General features: G+C 39.4%; 2 protein-coding genes across 4 annotated transcripts in view; both read right to left on the reverse strand.

Annotated features, from left to right (window-relative positions):
* The window catches only part of aqr (aquarius intron-binding spliceosomal factor), a 47,160-nt gene extending 39,016 nt beyond the window's left edge, over positions 1-8,144 (reverse strand). Inside the window, exons 1-11 of one of the 3 annotated variants that reach the window (XM_004540355.4) lie at positions 8,005-8,144; positions 7,524-7,620; positions 7,198-7,254; positions 6,751-6,791; positions 6,609-6,644; positions 6,371-6,491; positions 6,100-6,240; positions 4,250-4,318; positions 3,991-4,091; positions 3,825-3,901; positions 1,560-1,624 (exon numbers count right to left, since the gene is read on the reverse strand). In XM_004540355.4, coding sequence (XP_004540412.1) covers positions 1,560-1,624; positions 3,825-3,901; positions 3,991-4,091; positions 4,250-4,318; positions 6,100-6,240; positions 6,371-6,491; positions 6,609-6,644; positions 6,751-6,791; positions 7,198-7,254; positions 7,524-7,607 — 792 coding nt within the window. In that variant the 5' untranslated portion in view covers positions 7,608-7,620; positions 8,005-8,144. Of the gene's footprint in view, positions 1-1,559; positions 1,625-3,824; positions 3,902-3,990; positions 4,092-4,249; positions 4,319-6,099; positions 6,241-6,370; positions 6,492-6,608; positions 6,645-6,750; positions 6,792-7,197; positions 7,255-7,523; positions 7,622-8,004 lie in introns of all 3 variants that reach the window. The other 2 variants (XM_076877345.1, XM_076877344.1) reach the window with 2 other exon arrangements.
* A 5,454-nt stretch (positions 8,145-13,598) lies between these two features.
* Positions 13,599-17,286, reverse strand: part of dph6 (diphthamine biosynthesis 6) — a 56,452-nt gene continuing 52,764 nt past the window's right edge. The window contains exon 15 of the mRNA XM_004540357.4: positions 13,599-15,100. Coding sequence (XP_004540414.1) covers positions 14,982-15,100 — 119 coding nt within the window. The 3' untranslated portion in view covers positions 13,599-14,981. The remainder of the gene's footprint in view (positions 15,101-17,286) is intronic.

Raw genomic sequence — 17,286 nt, forward strand, 5'->3', positions numbered from 1 at the left:
ATTGATTGCTGTTTTTTCGTCTTGAGGTTATTTTTCAACATAAGACAGTTTGTCTTATTTTTCGCTTTCTGACAGAAAGATGTGAAGACAATATGGCAAAAACTGTCTAACTCTCGTCTATATTCATTATTTATGTGGTTGATGCTTGCAGCACAGGAACATGACATAAAGGCAAGAACAGAGGAGACCTGTCAAAATGAGATAACAGACCTGCTTTGGTGAGAATATAACAAAGAACACTTGAGTGAGAGAGTGACTAGAGCATACAGATTCACACTATAAAGAGTGCTGCAAAGGGGAAAAATGAACACTAATGTGAAACCAAATATGAAATACAAAACTGTGAGGCAAAACACAAACAAAATATCTATATCAATCATGGAAAAGTGATGTTCAAGGCAGCATGTGCTGGAGTAAGAGTAAGACCTAAAGAGAGAAAGAACAGATACCCTTTATATGCAACAGCAATCTCTGATCTCAACACGGTTCTGACAGTCAACACAGAACTGGCTTGATAATAGGTGTATTTTTCTCTGCAATCATTTTCATATTGTCATCAGAGAGTAGAAGTATGGATTTCAGGCAACTGAGTCTTTGTACAATGATAGTGCTGAAGGACAGGAGATGAGTCTAGGGACAGTCAACTGGCCAGCTAGTAGCCACTGCCAGAAACAGCAAGGCCAGCCTGTCAGCAGAGGGCCAGATGACATCCATTGTGCTCACTCACTAGTAACAGCAGGTCTGCCCAGGCAGGAGGCGTAAAAATCTTACGTGACACTGTGTCTTAGCAGCTGCAAATAGTACACCATGATTTTCATTGAGATTTGGTGGAATACATTTTTTTTTGTAGATCTCACATCTAATAACGCTGCAGCTCACAGCCGAAAGAAACTGACACTTTTAAATAACTATCTCTCACCTACAAGACCTTTTCCTCAAGTTTCCAGGCAACAGTCGAGCACACGGGAGTTAAATTAAGAACAGAAAACAGACATTGGAAAATAAATTCAAATCTGCAATCTGTTATAAATTTAAAGACACCAACAAACCAAAAATATCCCCCCAAAACAAAACAAGGATATTTTAAATAAATTGTTCCTTCAAACATCATTTTTCTAAAAAGGGAATTGGATGTCCCCAAACATTATGTCATTGGGCTTTGTTATACTTTACAGTTTGTAGCACATGTCAAAAGCCATCACGCTGAAAATAACCTCTCATACTATGATCAGACTACTGCTTCAAATAGTGCATAGCTTTGCAGACAGGAAAGAGAGTAGCACAGAGAGCAAAGCTGATGCAGATCATTTATCCAGTGACTGTTAATGACATGAGTTAGCTATAAATGTGAAGGACAAAAGACAAACAAATGAGATCTGCAGAAAATTAAGTCTAGACTGCTTCCTTCATCAGGATATCATGATTACAAAAATACTGTAGAACTACCCTTGTACTGAAAGTCCCATAGAAACAAGTCTAAGAATGAATGCATTATCTCTCAACATAAATAAAAAATTAACATGGCTGAGAAATGTATGATTAAGAAGGTTGTGCTTTACCTCCAAATCAATCATGAGTTCTATGAATCTCTCGCAGTAATGCACTTGGTCCATGGGTACAGGCCCTGTGGAAAATAAGAGGGCATAATTCAGGTTATAACTTTGGCTCAGGAAATCCACATTCACAGCAAAAGATAAAATATGATGAATAGACAAACCCAAAAAAGACAGGAAATATTAGATGTTGCTTTGTAGAGGGCGATGTGTAGTTTTCAACAAGGACACGAGGACAGCAAACGCATATGGACAACGCCAAAGTGCCATGCTGAGTGTGTGAGCCTCGCTACGAGATGCTGCACGGCTCGCACAGCAGCATGTTGGGTCCCCAGCTCTCATTAGGCATGCTGGTGTGTAAGTGTGTGTGTACACTTAGAAGTTGAGCCATGCAGTAAGTATTGGAGTGATGTGGATCCTACTGGGTTTTAGATTCTGATCTAATCTGTCAGGTTTGATTCTATCTAAACACACAAATACACACATTCTGTTTTTAGCATTCAGGTGGGGGGCCTGTGTGTCGGCCTGCATTACAACATAGCGGTGAGCGCCGTTGGCTGTGTGGCAGCTGGAGCACATCCTCCTTGGGCAGCTGCACGACTCGAAAAGAAAGAATAGGCGTGCTGCAACTGGCAACAGTTTACATCCATTTCTATCCAGACTCATATAACACACAGAGATTATATGAAGACAATCCAGTATCTAATCAAATGTTAAATATTCTCACAAATTTCACTCCTGCTCCTGAGATATGGCATTCTGTAAAAACTAGAAGGGTGTTTGTGCAGAACATTACAGTGTCATAGTGACCTTTGACCTTTTTGGGTATAAAAAAAGCATTAGTTGACCATTTTATCTTATTAGACTTTTGTGTGGAATTTCATTATAGTCAGCATATTCATGCATTGGAGGCCATGATGACCTTGACCTTTAAGCACTAAAATCTCATCTGTTCTTCTTAAAAACTGCATCAAGGCAAGAGAGAAGAAAGAGAGAGAAGAAAGGATAGCTGGAAAACATAATGCATTATGTTGTGTCAAATTAGCCATTTCTGCTTTTCACACGCACCGATACAGCATAGAATCGCATTTTCTTTGTGGCAACATTGTATTAACACCAAATTTTCAATATTTTATTAAATGAATTAAAACACTGCTACTAGCAAACAAAAGGGCTCATCTCATGCACCACCATCTTGAGTTAGCTTAGCAAACTTAATTAAATCAGCTCAACTGAAAAACCATCCAACACTGGTCACGTCCTAGATTGTCAAAGGTTTGCAAATAATTGCTATTTAGTTGATAAATGTAGACAAATCAGCTTGACACTGCCAGTCTTAATGAGTTTTTGTCAGTGAGCACAACTCAAGGGAACTCAGCTCAACCGGCTGCAAGCTGGTTGTATTCTGGTTATGCTGCTAATAGAACAAAAGGTTTCGTAAGCACAAAAGTAACAGTTAAATGGGAATTTATGTCGATGCAAAAAGCAACAGATATGCGATTTGTGATTTTCCAGTTACTGCATGCAACTGACAACTTGACCCCCATTCAACTGCAGACCGACTCCAACTTTGGCAACATTTATGGCAGGTTTTAGTGACAGTGTCGGCATGCTTGGCAATTTCATTTTGCAACAAAAATAACAAAAATATCATGAGTAATGAATTGTGACAATATCGTACCACGGGGTTCTCGTATTTATAAAGAAATGTAATTTTTTCACGTTTTTCATATTTGTATAGCAAATCAAGTCCACTTTTTCATCTGGCTTGCATTTCTCAGATCAGCAGTTTTACTTTAAACCATGATTCAATAAACAGAACACATTTCTTTTTCTCCAACATCTCCGTCTCTTAGTTACACTTACAGTGAAAAAGCACTTCTGTTTGCTGTGGAATTCACTGCTGTGTCTAATAGCTCGAGGTGCAAACAGCATTTAATTATGCAAATGATTAAGTAAAGGAGTGTATATTTATGGATAAATACCAGAGTGGAAATAAAGCTTGTGCATGTGAGTACAATCTTACTATGACTAAGCTTTATAAAAGAGGGCCATGCACACAGATGTATCTGTTAATTTTACAAAGAGAATGCTTAAACACATTTATGTTTTTGAGATTTATGGATCTGACCAATTATTTACGGTGAAAGTCCAAGAGATAGTCACCTAGACCCTATAAAAACCTTCTAAAAACTATTAGGACGTAAAGAAAGTCCTTATTAAATTGTTGTGTAGAGCTATTTCCCAAGAGATATACAAGCATTTTTTTACCTGTTGGTGGAATTGACGCAAGAACTCCGTGAAACTTTTTAATAAGAGCCGAGAGGAAGGTCCTCTCCTTCTTTGCCCTGAGGAAATACGAAGAAAGTAAATCAGAACAACCTAGAAACAGATTCTCTAAATCTGTATAGATTTCTTTGAACACAAATATCATTACTGCTCAGCTGTGTCAGCATCCATTTTATCAGATTTCTTTTTGATTAGATTCCAGAACTTCTGCAGCTTTGGAACTTTCTTCAGCTCGTGCTGGAGTCTGGACTGTAAAAATCACAGAAACAAATGAGTAACAAATGAGTGTAAAGAGGGATTAGTCTCATAGCAAGGAAGCAATTCATTCCTTTAGAATTATCAAACATTACTTGGTGTGCCAATAAACACCACAGCTTCTTAATTACGATAATAGTTTGACATCTTACTGGTAAGAGGCACATCCACATTGGCAGAGAGATGAGCTGCTGCACCTGCTCTCTGATCAAATCTACCTCCTGGGAGGAAAGTGCAGAGAGAGAGAAAGAAAAAAAATGAGGGAAGATTAAGTGTGAGAGGTGGGGGTTGTCAAAATGCTTTGTGCATTATACTTAAAAAAATATATTATACTTCAATCCCTAGTAGGAGTCTCCAACTAAATTATTTAGAGGCCTTTATGGGATACAATCAAAGGGCAGCAGGCTATCACAGCACATTTTAAGTGAAACATCCGCAGTGCTTGCCTGTGGTTTAATGCAACTGCAGAGGATACAGATGGAGATCACCCAAATTGACTTGTCCTGTCTATTATTGCCATCTAGTGGACAGTAAAGATAATTGCATTAATTCTTACTTATCTTTCCAGTACCAGTACATCAGGCATAACATCATGACCACCTGCCTAATATTGTGTTGGTACCCCTTTTGCTGCCAAAACAGACCTGACCTGTTGAGGCATGGACTCCACTAGACCCCTGAAGGTGTGCTGTGGTATTTTGGACCAAGATGTTAGTAACAGACTCTTTAGGTCCTGTGGGTATGAGGTGGGGCCTCCATGGATTGGACATGATTCTCAACTGGACTGAGATCTAGGGAATATGGAGGCCAAGCCAACACCTCAAACCATTCTTAAACCATTTTTGCTTTGTGACAGAGCACATTATCCTGCTGAAAGAGGCCACACGCATCAGAGAACATAGTTTTCATGAATGGACCTAAATGGTCTGGAACAATGCTTGGGTAGTTGGTCCATGTCAAAGAAGCATCTACACAGATAGCAGAGCCCAAGGTTTCCCAACAGAGCATCGCCCAAAGCATCACACTTCCTTTGCCGGCTTGCCTTCTTCCCATAGTCCATCCTGGTACCCAGTGTTCCTTAGGTAAGCAACGCACCCAGCCATGCATGTAATGTAAAAGAAAATGTGATTCATGAGACCAGGCCACCTTATGCCATTGCTCCGTTGTCCAGTTGATGAGCCCAAACACAATAAACTGCGATGGACTGTGTATTCTCACACGTTTCTATCAGAACCAGCTACAGTAGCTCGACTGTTGGATCAGACCACACGGTGCCTTCACTCCCCACGTGCATCAGTGAACCCTGGCTGCTCATGACCCTGTATCTTTTAATAGATACTGACGACTGCAGACTGAGAACATCCCACAAGAGCTGCAGTTTTGGAGATGCTCTGCCAGCGTCGTCTAGCCAGCACAATTTGGCCCTTGTCAAACTTGCTAAAATCCTTATGCTTGCCCAATTTTCCTGCTTCTAACACATCAACTATAAGGACAAAATGTTCACTTGCTCACTAACGTATCACTCTCACTAACAGGTGCCATGATGAAGAGATAATCAGTGATGTTTACCTGACCTGTCAGTGATCATAATTCTATGATCACGGTGAAAGTCCAAGAGATAGTCACCTGGGCTCTTTAAAAACCTTTTAAAAACTATTAGGATGTAAAGAAAGTCCATATTAAAATGTTGTGTAGAACTATTTCCCAAGAGATATACAAACATTTTTTAACCTTGTACCTCTTCAGTGTATGCTGACATTGCTTCCATTATGGTGTAAAAAAGTGTCTTAATTTGTATTATTTAAATCATCATGTAATTGGCTTTACATTTTAAGACACTAACCTGGCTTAAATAGACAAGTCATGTCATTTTATAATATATAAATACTGTCTTTAAAATATAAACCGATGACTCACAATAACACAGACATCACTGTGGTAGTAGAATAACTCTAACTTCTCTGAATATTTAGTTATAAGATATCAGTGTAGTGGTACACACCAGACTGTTGAAACAGTGGTCCATAAAGACTAGAAGCACAGTTTGTTCCTTCAGAGTAAGACCAGCCTGCTCATCTGCCAGAACGGCTTCCATCACACATTTGAAGAAAAATGGAAAATGACTTGGTTCCTTCTTGAAAACCTGAAACACAGCAAACAATAGAAAAAGTAAAAAGCTGAGCTCCTGCATTAGCTGTGGCAAACACAATCAAATATAGACAACATTTAATGATAATTATGCTAAACTTCAACAAATTACTGCTTTTTTTTACCTCCCAGGCTGGAACATTTTCTCTGAACTTCTCATTGACAATGCAACAAATGGACATGATGTAGGCATTGCTGGAAACCTCTGGAGTGTAGTTCACCCAAAGGTAGTTTTCAAGGTATTGGCTGAAATATTAGAAATAACAAATTAATATCCATGTAGCAAGTAGTGTTGTCAAATCACTGTTTTTCCAGTGATTGTTTAAATGATAACATAAAGAAAATCCAGTAAAAATAACTTACCTGAATTCAAGCAGCATAATTTTCCTAATGGCAAATCTGAAAATATAATGGGCATAACTCAAAAACAATGAACAGTGAAATATGTCCTTTATATTTTTTTTAAAAGTGTTTCATAGGGGAAGAAAGTTCAAAATTCACTTACTTGGAGTTGAGAATCTCCTTCTCGTAAACATCTTCCATCACCTAACCCCCCCACAAAGAACATTCAAAGCATTATAAAAGCACAGAAATTTAGCGTTAACAAACATGCGCTTGGTAGTTTGCTGACTTGACTTACTATCTGAAACTATATGATAAATGATAAATCAATCTCTATTAGATACATGACCAAATCTTTACAGTGCTCCCACTCTGGGCTGATACCAAGGATTAAAATAACAATTAGGCCAATAAGCAGTTCCAATATCAACCTTTACTTTATTTTTGTTTGAACTTGATCCAAATTATAAGCACTGCATTATAATGGAGCACAAACTGTGGCAATTTTCATCACTGAATGTTACACTGTTTGCCAAAAGCCCTGGTGACTGGTTATCACTAATAAAAGTTATACCAACACCTCTAAATTGCAAAAGCGCAAATAACTCACCTTAGGGTCAAAAGGTAGTTTATTCTTTGCATGAGGCGCCCAATATTTGTTAGACAACTGAAAAGGGGAAATGTGAAAAATCACACATAGTATTAAATATAAACATGGAAGATGCAACAAATTGTTAATTGAACATATGCCATAGTTACAGCCATTTGGCCTATCCTATCTCCATGCAAAGCTGTCTTTATGTTTTTAGCATGACAAAGAATGCAACAAAAGAAAATCAGGACACTTTTTTTTTTATCTTCAGCATACCAGCATCATGGAAAAACTTCACAACACAGTACTGAACCACATATGCAGAAAATAAATGCTGTGATTACCTGCGTGACATATTCCGCATTTATCTGGGATACAGACGGAGTAGCAGCCTTTTTAGCAGGGGTTTCTTTCTCCATGGTGGCCATAATAAAATGACGACTGTGAGAAAAAGAAGAAAAAGCGCAGAAATCGTTTGTTTTAAAGTATCGACTGATACAAGTATCTGTTTTCAACTTGAGCCTTTGTAAATATACGATAGCTGGACTAATACAGGGTAATTTACTGTTGAGAAAGTTCACAATCTCGGTTAAAAAGTAAACTAAGAGGTTTCATAACCACGAACTAACTGACTTTCCTGTACTTTAATTAACATCAAATTAAGAGTTACGAGTTCAGAAAGTAGTAACATGACATTAGTAACTGTTAGCATTCTCAATGAGGTGATATAGCTAATTAGTAGCATTTAGACACAACTGACTCGTTAATCGTTCAATATTAACTCCAGTTCAGTGGTATAACGTTACCAGAATTTAGCTCACTAACCTTTTTTTTTTATTATTATTATTATTTCAGCATGAATGTAACTGCCGTCGGACTGCTGGTTATGTACCTCCACAATCAAACGCGCTGTGTGCGACTAACTTCCTGAAAAGGTACGTCCCTCAAACCGTCCCCTAATTACGAAAGCTTGCAATCCGTTCCGTTCCCCCTGGTTTCGTATTTGTTGCGTGTGGAAACTGCTGGGAAAATTAAATCAGCTTTTTATTTTGGCGACAACGCAAGAAAAAATAATTGGTTAAAAAAAAGGGATGGAACACGTAACAAAATAGACTATTTTCAAGTGAATGTGCATGCGCAAAGAAGATATTTTTTATCAAAGGATGTTGAATAAAGTGCTGCCAAGCAGGAGGGGGAAAGGAAGACCACAAATGCCACACCTAAGTGGCCTCTGTCCTGTGTGGACAGCATAATGCTTTGCGAATTTAGAAAGAGACACAAACTTTTTGAAGCAAATGCCACAATGATGGTCTGTCATTTGAATATTATTTGAACAAATGTGCCGCTTAAGATCCTTTTCATTTAGAAAACTCGCAGTGCACCTGTCTCATTCAGAAACACTGAGTGGTGCACACCAATCATTTTCTTGTTGGATCTGATTCTCAGCCACTGAATTTACCAATTCATCACTAAGCAGCTTGTGTGTAACCCTTGTATCTGACAACACAAAATAAAGTGTTGTCAGATACTTTTGTCTGCCACAAAAACAAAACCTGAAACCACAGGACGAGTACTGTCCAAGTAACCCTAACCTGAAACAGTTCTAACTCCTTTAGTCATTATTCTCATGCTTAACACTTGAGCTGGCATTTTTGATTCTGTACTTCAACAACTAGTTCAGTGGGAAATAAATTGCTAAAATTGTATGTAGCCTCTCTTTGCTTTTTCCCCGATTCGTTACCCTTCGTTCAAGGCTACCTCTTGATCTGCCAGCCAATCAGCATCCACGGCCTCCAAGCCCTGAACTACCTCTTTATTAGCAAATGACTTGTAACAAGTACTAGCATACAGTGACTTTGGTTTGATTTGGCATCCAAATCTGTACAATGAATACATGTTTGAATACACTTATCTGGACGTAGGCTGGCATTTTTCATTTCACTTTGGATACCGTTTGGAATTTCGTTGCAGTGCCTACATGTTTGCTCATGAGGTATCAGGTTACCCTTCTGTGGGAATATTTTGCTAAATAAAACACATCTGTATGACCTAATCCCACAATGAGTGACCAAGTTTGTAGAGCATATTCTGCATAATTGAAGCTTCTCTTTTTTTTACATGACACAACACCTTCTGAGTTAGTCTTAAGAAGGCTACTTACTTTAATGATGGATTTTGCACGTGTGCTGCAGGATACTTCATTCATTCCATTACGGACAACTTCAAAATCTGATAGTGTATCATGGGTGTTTGCAGACTTTTTCTGTGATGGCATATGAACAGTGATTCCTGAGAAAAAATGCTTTTCATGTGTCACTTTCAGTTTTCTGATGTTCTCCTGCTGGTTGAGGGGCTTGGTTGAGTTCCCTTTCAGTGAGTTCTTTTGTGGGTATTCAGATGAGAAGCTTGTCTGCATGCTTTTCCACATATAGGACAATGACATGGCTTCCTGCTTGCGTGCACTATCTCATGCCTTTGTAATTTAGAGGCACTCGGAAAACACTTAAAACAGTGGAAGCAGTTGTGCTGTACACCACCTGGGTTTTGTGTTGATTTAGGACTTTATTTATTTTTCACAGTCACTCTGGAAACCTTTCTCACAGGTTCACCTTATTAATATTACACATCTGTGTTAACATTTGTGTCATTCTCTGTCTTTAGGCTTTAAACGTATCACAGCAGTGTTCTGTGAGCTGGGAAATCTGCCCCCACCTTTGTATTTAAACTCGCTAACTTGCCAGTGTGGTCAGTTGATATCACGCGATTGCCATGTGTGGTATTTAGACCACATATGAGTGCAGCAGTGGAACCTCAAGTGGCTTTTCTGATGAAATCTCTTTCCACATATCTCACAGCCAAAGGGCCTGTATGAATTATCTGAAGCTTGAATGTAGAAGGAAAACATTTTCTACAAATTCAGCACTGATGTAGAGCATTAATTCGCTGCTTGCTGGTAGCACGGCAGGTTTCCCTCTGCTCCTTTCCCCTGATGTGATTAAGGCAACATCCTGAGGGAGAGAGCCATTGTAATCGCTGCAAAACTCACTGCACCCTTCTGGTTTCACAGTCATAATCTGGGAAATTGAGTCTGCATTACTGGGTTCAATTAAATGTTTTATTGTTTCTGAATTGGGTATTTTCACAGCATTGCTGTTTCGCACAGGGGGAAGACTTTCTAATTCTTTTTGACTCCTATGAATTTTGTGATGGCGTATCGAATTAACTTCCAGCTGAAATGATCTTCTACAGATCCCACAGCAGAATCGTTTCAAGCCTTCGTGTTTTATGTACTGCTGCTCTTGTTGATATAAATTATTATTAGGTTATAGTTTTAATAATAAGTTATAAAGGCTTATAAAGAAGGATTTCTTTCAAGTATAAATAAGAAAATGTCTGTAATTTGGATAGTGAGCAGAAGGTTTGAGACATTTATGACATTGGGACATTGGTGTTTCAAAGTTATTTTGCAGTCCCAAGTGCATTCTCATATTTGCCATTGCAGGAAAGATCTGAGTTGACTCACTGCCTCTTTCTAACTGTTTTGGTCTGTTATGAGTGTGTAAGTGAATCCAAAGGTTATTAAATAATAAGCAGTCATTATGGGTAGTGCTTGCAGATGTCCACATTTGGACAATCAGCTTGCTCCCACAGTACTCGACCCACAACATTAGAAATGTTTCCCTGAGTCACTGGGCAATCATTTGCATGAGGCATATTTTTCGGACAGCCGGAGGAGGCCCCATATATGACTGCTAATGCCAGAGTCTTGTCACAGTCAGGCCTGTGTAAAAGCCCTCTCCAGACTTTACAGATGAAGGGGTGTCTGATTGGATGAGATGATGTTGCTTCAGTGTGTATGGCAATGAAAAAGCTTTTGAACATACAGGACACACCAATGCATTGGTCTCACTGTACCTAAAGATTAAAATAGAGAATGATGAATAAACTCAAACTAGATCAGTCAATCAATACATGTGGCAAACTCAAACTAAAAAGAATCAAAATTACAAATAACTGGAACACTGTTTTACATGTGACATGACTAATGCGTGACACTTTCCTGTGTGTATGAAATTGAAAATATACCAACAACGTCAAATTTCGCAAAAGACGCCAACAGCAGGGACATGTACACAAACTAACAACTGAGCTGTGTAAAAGCGTAAATCAACAGTACTCCATATAGACGTCTGAAGCCCCAAAGACAAAAGCATTTACTTATTTATTTTTTAGCGTCTTAGCCTTCCTGCTAAAGATCTGAAAAGCGCAAGGACGCATGTTCACTCCTTAAAACATACCGTAGGAAACAAAGATTTTTCGTTCCTATCAGTCAGTCCGAAGATTGCGAGGACAACTCGTGGCTTGAGTGTTGTCAATAATAATAATAATAATAATAATAATAATAATAATAATAATAATAATAATAATAATAATAATAATAATAATAATAATTTATTCTTTCTGGTTGTTCGGTATGTCTCAGCTGCTTTATTTTATTTGGCCATGGCTAAAGTTTGTTTAGTTATTAATAATTTTTCAGCCTAATTATGGCCTCCCTTACTTGAACTGGAATCTCTCTGGGTCTCATATTTAAAATTACAGTGGTAATTATGAAATACAAAGTCAATATTTCTGCTTTATTTATATTATAACTGCTTGATTTACCATGGAATAACAAGAGAACAGGCCTTGCCTAGCCATGAAACTGCTTGTCAGTTAATTGTCCAATTATTTCTGAGCCACTAAAATCAATTTCTTAAATTCCTAAATAGTTAATATAATCTTTGCAAACAAACAAATATTGAATTAAAGCTGGAATCCTGTGCTTCAGTGACATATTCTTCCATTTAAAATCTACTGTGGTGGTGTACAACTATGAAAACAGTGTCTCAAACAAATTATGGATCTAACATTCATCTTCAGTCTTCTAGTATTTTGTTTATCTAACAAAGAACTGATAAATATGACATATTTAAGACACGAATGAATATAATCAACAGGCATAGCCTTACTGACAGGCGTAACTAGATTGTTATTAACTGCATCCTGTTCAGGGGTTCTAGTGTTACAGCTTTGGTATATTGTTTGATATTTTCAGGCTGGCTCATTATTACAATGACCAGAGTGAACCAGTTGTAAGCACATTACTTTCACAAGTGCTTTTTATGCTATTGTATATTGAAATACCTGTCGACTGGGCATGAGCGTAAATAAATTAGTCAATGAAAACACAAAAGTATGGAAAGAGCGATACTCCATTCCGTACTGTTTAGATATGGATTCAGCATTTCAGTACCTTCATATGATGTGAATGTGGGGGGAAAGAAAGAAATATTTCAGTGATCTTGCAAATAAGATGTAAATGTAAACAAATTCTGTCTGTATTCCTGCTTGGCTAAATTCACACATGATTTCACTGAGGATATAATAGGAAAAGAGTGAAACTGGTTGCTCTTACTCGTTTAAATTGCAGTTTGTACGCTGACCACATGAGGGCAGCAAACACCACTTAATAACAAGTCTCAGCTTCCCAGTTCAGGAGCATGAGGAAAGTTTCATGAAGTCAGAGCTGTGACCATAAAGACATCCTTTCACAATGCGTCAGGGGACGAAAACAATGCATTACAAAAGGAAAAGGATTCAAACATGAAAACAAACAAAACCACAGTCACTGAGGCAAGCAGACCACAATACGAGGAGGCGTCTCATGCAGAGAGGCCGCTCCCGAGCTGGGCTCTGTAGCCCACTGCTATGGGGAAAGAGAGTCAAACACATCAGCGGGGTTTGCCTAGAGGAAGAAACACACAGTTAAAGTCCATGTGCAAGGCCACAATGACAAGGGCCCGAGGCTGGTACACTGCGCACAAAGGACAATATTAGCCACAACAGCCAGTTTGTTGGTAGAGTGGTTGCAGGTCAGCTTGGTAGAAAATGTACATTTGACAAAACACTCTTGAAAAATAAATGTCACCCTGTCTGTATTCATTTTGTGAGGCACCACAGTGGTAAGGACACAAAGAAGTGCGTCTGCCATAGGCCATCGCATTGGCTTGTGATGATATACTTGCCGCTTCGTCTGTGTCTCTGTGAGAACATTCCCACTGAAAGACGAAATGTAATGCTTGGCGCATGATTGACAAGTTGTAGTCGTGCAAAGAATTTCAGTGGCTCTGCTCCTCTGTATTTACTGAGAAGCTGACTCTTGAATTTTAACAGTTTGTTTCATGGGAATTCCTTGTACTGTCGCTGTTTCACAATCAAAAAGAGGATTCAAAGCACAATAAAATTACATTTCTCAATATCCTTTGTAAAGCAATAAACAGAAAACTGCTGAGCATGCAAGTTTGTTTAGCACAGATTTGGTAGCATGTTGCTTGGAATTCACATATTTAAAAAAAAAAGGAAAAACACATAGGAAAGACTTCTTTGGCTCTGTTTTATTCAGATTTGTATATTTAAAGATTTATGGACAACATTAAAATACAGCGAAAGATTTGTGGATGACATTTACAGCTATTTACTTGACTCACAAAAATCAGCGTACAAAAAAAAACAACAACACTGATACACATTTGACAGGTAAAAAAATTCCCTGACGTTGGGCCCTTTAAAAACCAGGTGAAAGTTAAACGCTCTGTATTTATGGGGGATTGGCTCGCTCTCATGAATAATTGCTTGTTTGTGTTTTTTCAACCTTCAATAAAATTCTTCAGGCTCTATTGGCCCCCTCCGTTGTTCAATTTTTGATAACAACAATCAAAACAGCGCCGTGATGGGTTGGGTGAAGATCGATAAGCCCACTCAACTCCACCGCCATCACATGTGCGATGAAGAGAATAGCTGGAGTGAAGATGTATTCCAACTCAAATTATCAATACAGTTCATGATCTTTGAGAAAAGAAAAGCTCCAGGAGCAATGGTTAATGGTGTTATTTTCTTTGCGCATTGTCACACTGTGTCCACTGACAACCCCCTGCACCCCATATACACACACTTTTACGTTCACAGGACACACACATGCCCTGCAGCTGTGTGTGGTAGCGTCTTTCTCCTATTAACCAGGCAGCCTTAGAATCAATAGAAAACATAAAGAGGCCTAATCTTTTCAGGTGCTTGGTGCTGATTGCCTATTACACAATAATAACACACCTTGAATCTCACAGAGCACGAGAGACAGAGAAAAACTCTCACCTCATTCTAATGCACTTAAAACAGCCACAAGCCAGTCGCACAGTAAATCTATAGGTTTGCAGTGGAGCAGATGGTTTCAGCTGTGGCCTTTATGAGGGCTGTTAGCTAGTGTGCTTAAAGAAATTCTACCAGAAGCAATGACATATCAGAGGATACAGTTTATCGCTACATGGAATGAGACACTACCAGTGTCTCCTTTTGCAAACTCCAGTCTCTTGTTGTTTGGCACGCAGCTTAAGGTTGTGGAAGTTCCATACGTTTTGTCTCAGAGGTAGAATAACAGCTGTTGCAGTCTATGTCTCCAGTGGAGGACAAAGGGGATTACCGGCCTTCATTCTGGGGTCTGAAGTGGACTAAAAACATCCTCAAAACCACACACTGTTAAAACCACTTGCAGGCGCATACGGCTTTGCTTTTCAACAACGAGCTGTAAAACAAAAAAAACAGTCAAACATTAATGAGCAGTTACGCCGTTTTTCTTTTTCCACATTCACTGATGTCCTGTTGTAAGTCATTAGGTGTTAGTCTGTCAGTGTCTTCCTCCAGAAAAGCTCCACTAAATTCCAGAGCTGTGTATGGCTTCAGTCTGGCTGTTGACTCTGGCTGAGATTCTATAAACTGAGCCAGCAGGACAGGTGGAAGATCTGGGAGTCAGGCAAGTCCAGGACTGGAACCAGTGCTATGGATGGACTGGACTCTGCTACTGAGCTTCTTAAAGTTTCCTCAAGTCCTGAAAAGTAGATTTGGGGAGGTGGGTAAAAGGGTGAGGACAAGAAAAGCATTAGTTTCATTAAAACTTTCGCAGGAGTTGAACATTATGTTCTCATGTAGATGCCCCACTGGGGGTGTCCCAGGACAGAGGCTACATTTACCCTTCGACCAGGGAACACGGCCCATTTACAAATTATTGGCATTCTTAAATACTTGGCAGATTACAGCTGCCCACCCCCACTTCATTCACCGTCCTGCAGTGCAAGCATATGGTCAAGCAAGGACTGATCTCTAGGCTACCCCTCCCAAATTTTGAGACACATATGACCAAACACATACACAGACACATGCGGCCTACAGGGGGCTAAAGGGGTCTCAATTTGCCCTTTTGGACAATTGAGCAGCTTGTTGGGGGTATCTAGTGGACTGCATCCTTTACTCTTGTTGAGTGGGGATATTAGGAAACTGTGTTGGGGCTGTCACTCAGCTTCGCTGGAGCTGAGACATGTTGTTAGAGCATGTGTATGTGTGTGTGCGCGTGCGTTTGTGTGTGGCTACAGATGAACAGTGGACATGTGAGAATTCTTTGAGTGTCTCAGAGGCTGTTCTTGATGACAGCCTGTCTATGTAGCAGTAGCCAGCTGGGATTTTGGTCCTTCCCTCATCTGCTCTGTGCACTAATTGATCACAAGTGTTCCTGTCTCATGGTTGACTGTCCTGCCTTATTTCTTCTAATTTAGCAGCACGTCGGATGAGTCTTGGGTGTGGTCACTACAATCCAGCAAGGTCGTAGAATTAAACATCTGGGAACCACGCTGTCGTAAGTGTAGCATCACAGACCTTACTTATGTTACATTAGCAATTATATTTGGCAAAAATAAAAAAATTTTTAAAATTTACCTTCAATCAGAGTGGTCAAAAACAAACTAGTGCTCTTTTAATAACATCTACTAGTACTATATAGTACTCTGTGACATCTGTATGAACTTCTAAAAAGAGAAATCAGGACACAGAGGTTACAATAGTTCTGCACTATTTAATAATCCCCATTCTCTTTCATTTGAAACACACACAGCATGTCAGACATCCTTACAAAGAGCCCACACACCCTAATTAGCTAATATGCACTACAGCTTAAAATGCCCCCACTGAACATAGGCCTTTTGTGTGGGGGGGCATTAAAAGCCTAAATATGTGTTATCAGAGCATGTGGCACACCCTGGGAAGCGGGATCCTCTAGAGATGGCAAGCTGACAACTGAATGAGCTATGGCGATCACAGACAGGGGATGGTTTTATTAAGAGAAGAAACATACCCTTCATCACACCTTGTGCGCTAAGCCTGTTTTATGTCAGGATGTTTTAATCTTTGTACCAATGGATAGGAAATAATTGTGCTCTCTCTTTGAGAGTCACTTTCAGTGTCTGTGTGCACAGACATGCATGGATGGAAGGCAGGAGGGGGGTGAAGGTGACATGAATGACCACGCAATTTTTTGTGGGGATTTTTTTTTTTGGTCTTTTTAGATAAAAAGTGAGCAAAGAGAGAGTGCCTCTTTCCTCCTGTCCCTATAAAAGCTTCTGTAAAATTCACGCAAAGTCCGATGAGTACTTCCCATCATATACCCAATCCCCTTCCCCTGGTCTCTTAGCCCCCCGCCCCCCTTTTGGGGGCTACATGGGGAGCCTCATTGTGAGGCTCGGTGGACAGAAGCTGTAAGATTCAAAAAGCCATCAAATTAGCATAAGATGAGACTAAACCATCTACCCAAGAGGACCAGTCATTATTCTGCTTCACGGCAAACACACAGGGAGCTGAAAAGGCTGTTTTCAAAACCAAAACATTACTAATGCCCACAACACCCTTTTATGCTAAACATTAACAGCCATTTTGTTTGAAGCGATTAATACATAAATATTGTAAGCCTAAGTGAATAGAAGGAGGGGTGTCAGTGAAGGCTGTGGTGGGGAGGAAAGAAAAGGGGTCTTCCTGTGTGGAATGGATAATGCCTGCTGGGGTTGTGGGGCTTTTAAGCCGTGGCTAAGGCCCAGAGCCAGTGGTTTTTAGCTGTGCTACACTGACTTCCAAACTGGTCAAATTAACCGGTAAACGAGGTGGTAATTAGCAAGTGTTGGCTCATGAAAATTGTTTATTTAGTCCGAAGAGAATAAAGAGAGAAGCCGAGGAACCGGAGGAGCACAAGGC

The sequence above is a fragment of the Maylandia zebra genome, linkage group LG19 (genome assembly GCF_041146795.1).
Source record: "Maylandia zebra isolate NMK-2024a linkage group LG19, Mzebra_GT3a, whole genome shotgun sequence".
Classification (NCBI taxonomy): domain Eukaryota; kingdom Metazoa; phylum Chordata; class Actinopteri; order Cichliformes; family Cichlidae; genus Maylandia; species Maylandia zebra.